The sequence below is a fragment of the Pundamilia nyererei genome, unplaced genomic scaffold (assembly GCF_000239375.1).
Source record: "Pundamilia nyererei isolate P.nyererei 1_Seehausen unplaced genomic scaffold, PunNye1.0 scaffold00133, whole genome shotgun sequence".
In the NCBI taxonomy this organism is placed as follows: Eukaryota; Metazoa; Chordata; class Actinopteri; order Cichliformes; family Cichlidae; genus Pundamilia; species Pundamilia nyererei.
In genome coordinates, this window is record NW_005187534.1 from 330,066 (window position 1) to 334,202 (window position 4,137).

Consider the following 4,137-nt stretch of genomic DNA (forward strand, 5'->3'; position numbering starts at 1 on the left):
GGACCCTCCAGCATTTGTTCTAGAACTGAAGAAGCTTCTCGGATCGGGTGCAAAGAAGTTTTTAAAGCTCTCAAGAGTACCGTGAGGTGGAAAACTGAGGACATACAAAGACTTTGAAAGATTTCCCAACTCCAAGATTAAGAATGCAATTAACACTGTGAAGAAGATGGTTTCAAATGGTAACAGGAAAGCACTGCTGGGATTTGAACCCAGGATCTCCTGTTTACTAGACAGGCGCTTTGACCAGCTGAGCCACAGCGCCTCCTGCTGTCAGGTAAACCGGTAATACCTGGTATTACCTGGTACTGCAGAAGGAGACGAGTTAAATTTTTGGGCACTATGAATGTTAGCATTCAGAAAATATTGCTTGAAAATTAATGCGGATTCTTAGCTTACCTCCTGGTTTCTCACCAAACCCTTTAAATACTGTGAGAACCATGTAACTTGATTCTTATTTGTGTAATTATTAAAATAAGTAACTGTGACCCTCGTGTTTTACCTTCTTACAGGCTGTTTCTTTTTGTTAAGGTCAAAAGATTAAAGCATCTTTCTGATAAACTCTTAATTTAAAGCCAAACAGAGATGACAAAGCTTTTTATTCTCTCGCTTTACATTTGCAGGATAATAAATAACATCCAGGGTCAAATTTCAGTGAATAAATCTTAATTTTGGGGACTTTGCTAAACATGACAGTTTGTTCAGGTTGCAGATTCTCATCGCTGCACACAAACACGTTTTTAAAATGTTCCTTTTTACACTTAGAGCCTAGCATGAAGCTTCTCAAGATCCTCGGCGGCAGACAGCCGTATCCTGCTCTCAGCCCGACCAGGACCGCTCTCGCGTCGCTTTTAAACCAGGTGTCCGTTTTACTCGAAGCACTCCAGGATTGGCTCATGCCCCGTTTCCTTGAGGAAGCGCAGCAGGTCGTCCGGTCTGAGCCCCATGGTGGCAGCGTTGGTCATCGGGTGGAAGTAGACCATCTCGTGGCCTCCTTCCACCAGGTCCCGGTCCAAGACGAACTTCACGCTGCGATCCTGATCGAAGAGCAGAGCAAGCGCCGTCGCACAGCCCTGACCCACCTGAAGGAGAGGAGAGGAGGAGTCTAAAGCTGTGACCTGTGAATCCAGCTCAATAATTGGCCCTCCCAGTTTTGATCCTTCCTACCTTCAGCTTTTCCAACATGGCTGCCTCATCTGCGAAGCGCAGATTTCCACTCCCGACACCAAGCTTCTTGGCGAGGTCATTAAGGTTCACCTGCAGATGGAACGAGAGGAAGTGAGGTGTTAGTCTTTAGTTTTTAAGTCAGAGGTCATGTGGAGGAGCTGACCTGGCGGTCATGGCGGGCCGACACCAGCCACAGCCCCTTCTTCTTCTTGTCTTTCAAGAACAGGTTCTTGGTGACGGCGCCATTCACGCCCTGCAGGTGAGGCATCATCTCCTCCACCGTGAACACCTGCAGGAGGAGGAGAGTGGGTGAGAGCGGGCTCTTTGTGGAAGCTTTGTGGAAGCTGTATTACTAACATCAAAGCCTCCTGCAACTCTTCCTGGTTTCCTACATTAATAAAGCTGTCTGACTGTGATGCCATCCATGCCTGCAGGACTAAACCAAACTCTGTGGTCTGGCGCCCTCTGCAGGTCACAGCAGATCCTGCAGCACAAACGTGTCAGAGCAGTTTATGAAAGCTGCAGCAGACAGGAAGTACATAAATATATGCACATAAGTCAGGCATTCAAAGTCATATCTGCTTTTTCACGGCGCGCTCGATTCTGAGCGGAGCTCTAAAGCGCCCGTCCCAACGGATCCCGTTCAAAAACACTGCGCATTTCAGGATAAACAGATTCTGCGCAAACACAGCTGACTGCGCCTAAACTTCATCACGTAATTTTAACGTGAATTCGTGTGCTCGTGAATTCAGCACACACACGGCAAGCAAAGCGACTCTTCTTTACTTCAGCTGACAACTTTGTTACTCCCCCACGTGTCAGTGAAACTGAAAGAGCGAGAAACTGAGGAGGAAACGCGCACCTCCACAACCGTGAGCGCGCATCAGGAGACCCTATCATGGTCACGCGTGGCGCCGAATAAAAGTGCGAGTCTCTCCGATTGTGGAAATGTATCCGAGCATATTTTCACGTATTTATATGATCTAGAGTCAGACGGGGATGTTGAAAATGCCAGAAGCGCTAATGGGATTCGGTGTAGTCGGGCTGTCCGGTTTACCGGCGGGTGCTCCACGCATCTCGTCTGGATGTGTAAAGTCTGCAGATGTTTCTCCAGCTGTGCGCGCAGGTCCTTCGACATCTTCACGTGAGACAGCAGCTCAAACGGACACAGGTGGACCCGGCAGGTAGCCGCTGAGGAGCAGCTCTTCTTCTTCTGCACCTAATTTCCTGCAGCTGGCCGCTCGCTTCCTGTCACAGTGCCACCGTGTGACTGAGGAACAGAGCCAGCTACTCAAACTGAGCACGGGGTGCCCCCTCAGAGTGCAGGTTGTAATGGGGGAAGGATCTGCGTGCAGCTCGAACTCTTTTAGAAAATGAAAATTATAAAACTGTTCGATTTGGGTCAAAGTAGCACCGACGGGTCAGAGAGACAATCACAGCGCCTCCGAGCGTCAACACAATTCCATTTAACCCGAAAATCTGAGTGCTGAGATTAAAATCCTACATGCACACATACGCACACAGACTCACACACAGATGCACACAGTTTCAGAGGTGATGAAGTACAAATACTTTGTTACATGAGTACTTAAGCGGACTTTTCAGTAGCCGTACTTTGTTTTTTACTCCTCACATTTTAAGTTCCGCGTCTCGACTTTATCATCCTTTCAGTTTAAGTCAGACTCGTTATTTCAGCTTTTTGCATAATAAACAACCACATCAGGGATGGATGTGAACGATACAGAGGTATCAGAGGCCAAGGACGTAAGCCCGGCGAGCTCAATCGGTGGAGCATGAGATTCTTAATCTCAAGGGCGTGGGTTTGAGCCCCACGTTGGGCATTGACCTTTATTTACGAAATTTCCCACATGTGGGATTATGAGGAGTTTAAAATAAAAAACATGCAGGGAGCAGGAGCACATGACGTTTCAGAGGGCAGGACAATGAACACGAGACCCTGATGGTCAGAGGTGACCACACATCTGAACTTCCAGCAGCTCTGAGGGGTCCAGCTTTAGTGTTCCTGACTTTGAACCCTGAACGCTTCACCTGTGTCTCCTCCGTTAGCTTCTCCGTCAGCTCCTCCTGCTGTTTCCTGCGTCAGCAGCTGCTGGAGCAGAAGTCCTGATCTCCACATCACTTCCACCAGATGTTTCTTTACACACCGATGAAATATGTGACACACACACTCACGCTGCTCATCCACCCATCAGTGCAAAGTGTGTTTATGTTCACTGTTTCTGCTCGACAGGAGGCGCACGCTTCATCATTCAGCTTACGGTGACGTGTTTCCAAGGTTCATTCATCAACTCACAGTTCAAATCAAACATAAATGTGACCACACGTGAGGAGAAGGAGGACCATGGAGCGGCCCCACCTGAAATCCTCGTCTTTCACCTGAGCTGCAGATCCACGGTTTATGTTTAAATTGACTGAAGGCCTGTAGGAGGGGCCGTGGCTTAGCTGGATAAAGCGTCCCAGCAGCGTCCCCTCTGACGTGGTCGTGTTCTTCCAACTCCAGCCTCTGCATGTCCTCCTTCACACATTCATGAACCTCCTGTGAGGCCGTCCAGGTGTTTAAACTGTCCCACCTGGATGTGAGCATGCTGCTGCACAGCTGCTGCACAGCTTCATGAGCTCTGTTCATTAAGAATGAAAGGCAGTTTGTGTGTTTTGTGTGAGGCGTCATAAGGGGACGCACACTCGGAGGCTCACTGCCTAGAATCACTGCTCAGGTGTGAGCATGACTCTTATTATTACGTATTGATGAGGCTTTTTCTGATGATGTCGACAGGTGTTTGATCCCCTCACTGTTTCCCCCTCTCCCTCCCTCTGTCTCGTCTTCCTTTTCCTGCTCAGTGTTAGTCCACATGTTTGCTCCTGGACTCTAACATCCACCCTACTGAGAGTGTCCTCAGTGTCCTACATTCATCTCAGCTTCCATCAGTTTAACTGTTGATTAAATGGATGCAC

General features: G+C 48.4%; 1 protein-coding gene and 1 non-coding gene across 2 annotated transcripts; both read right to left on the reverse strand.

The window, feature by feature from the left end:
- Nucleotides 1–188: 188 nt before the first annotated feature.
- Nucleotides 189–262, reverse strand: trnat-agu (transfer RNA threonine (anticodon AGU)). Its single transcript has one exon. It is a non-coding gene; the product is annotated as a tRNA-Thr (tRNA).
- Nucleotides 263–577: 315 nt separating this feature from the next.
- On the reverse strand, nucleotides 578–2,448 carry prorsd1 (prolyl-tRNA synthetase domain containing 1). The gene is made up of 4 exons (XM_005743552.2): nucleotides 2,222–2,448; nucleotides 1,328–1,453; nucleotides 1,165–1,254; nucleotides 578–1,079 (listed from the first exon to the last, which is right to left on the reverse strand). Exons 1-4 carry the CDS (start codon nucleotides 2,300–2,302, stop codon nucleotides 867–869), a joined length of 510 nt encoding a protein of 169 aa, XP_005743609.1. The 5' UTR covers nucleotides 2,303–2,448; the 3' UTR covers nucleotides 578–866.
- Nucleotides 2,449–4,137: the final 1,689 nt, after the last annotated feature.

Excerpts from the sequence above, each read along its gene's own strand:
- prorsd1 (XM_005743552.2), bottom strand. The coding sequence starts at position 2,302 with ATGTCGAAGGACCTGCGCGCACAGCTGGAGAAACATCTGCAGACTTTA. Across the intron at positions 1,454-2,221 it reads GATGCGTGGAGCACCCGCCG|GTGTTCACGGTGGAGGAGAT; the intron begins GTAAACCGGACA and ends CTCCTCCTGCAG. Across the intron at positions 1,255-1,327 it reads CGGCCCGCCATGACCGCCAG|GTGAACCTTAATGACCTCGC; the intron begins GTCAGCTCCTCC and ends TTCCATCTGCAG.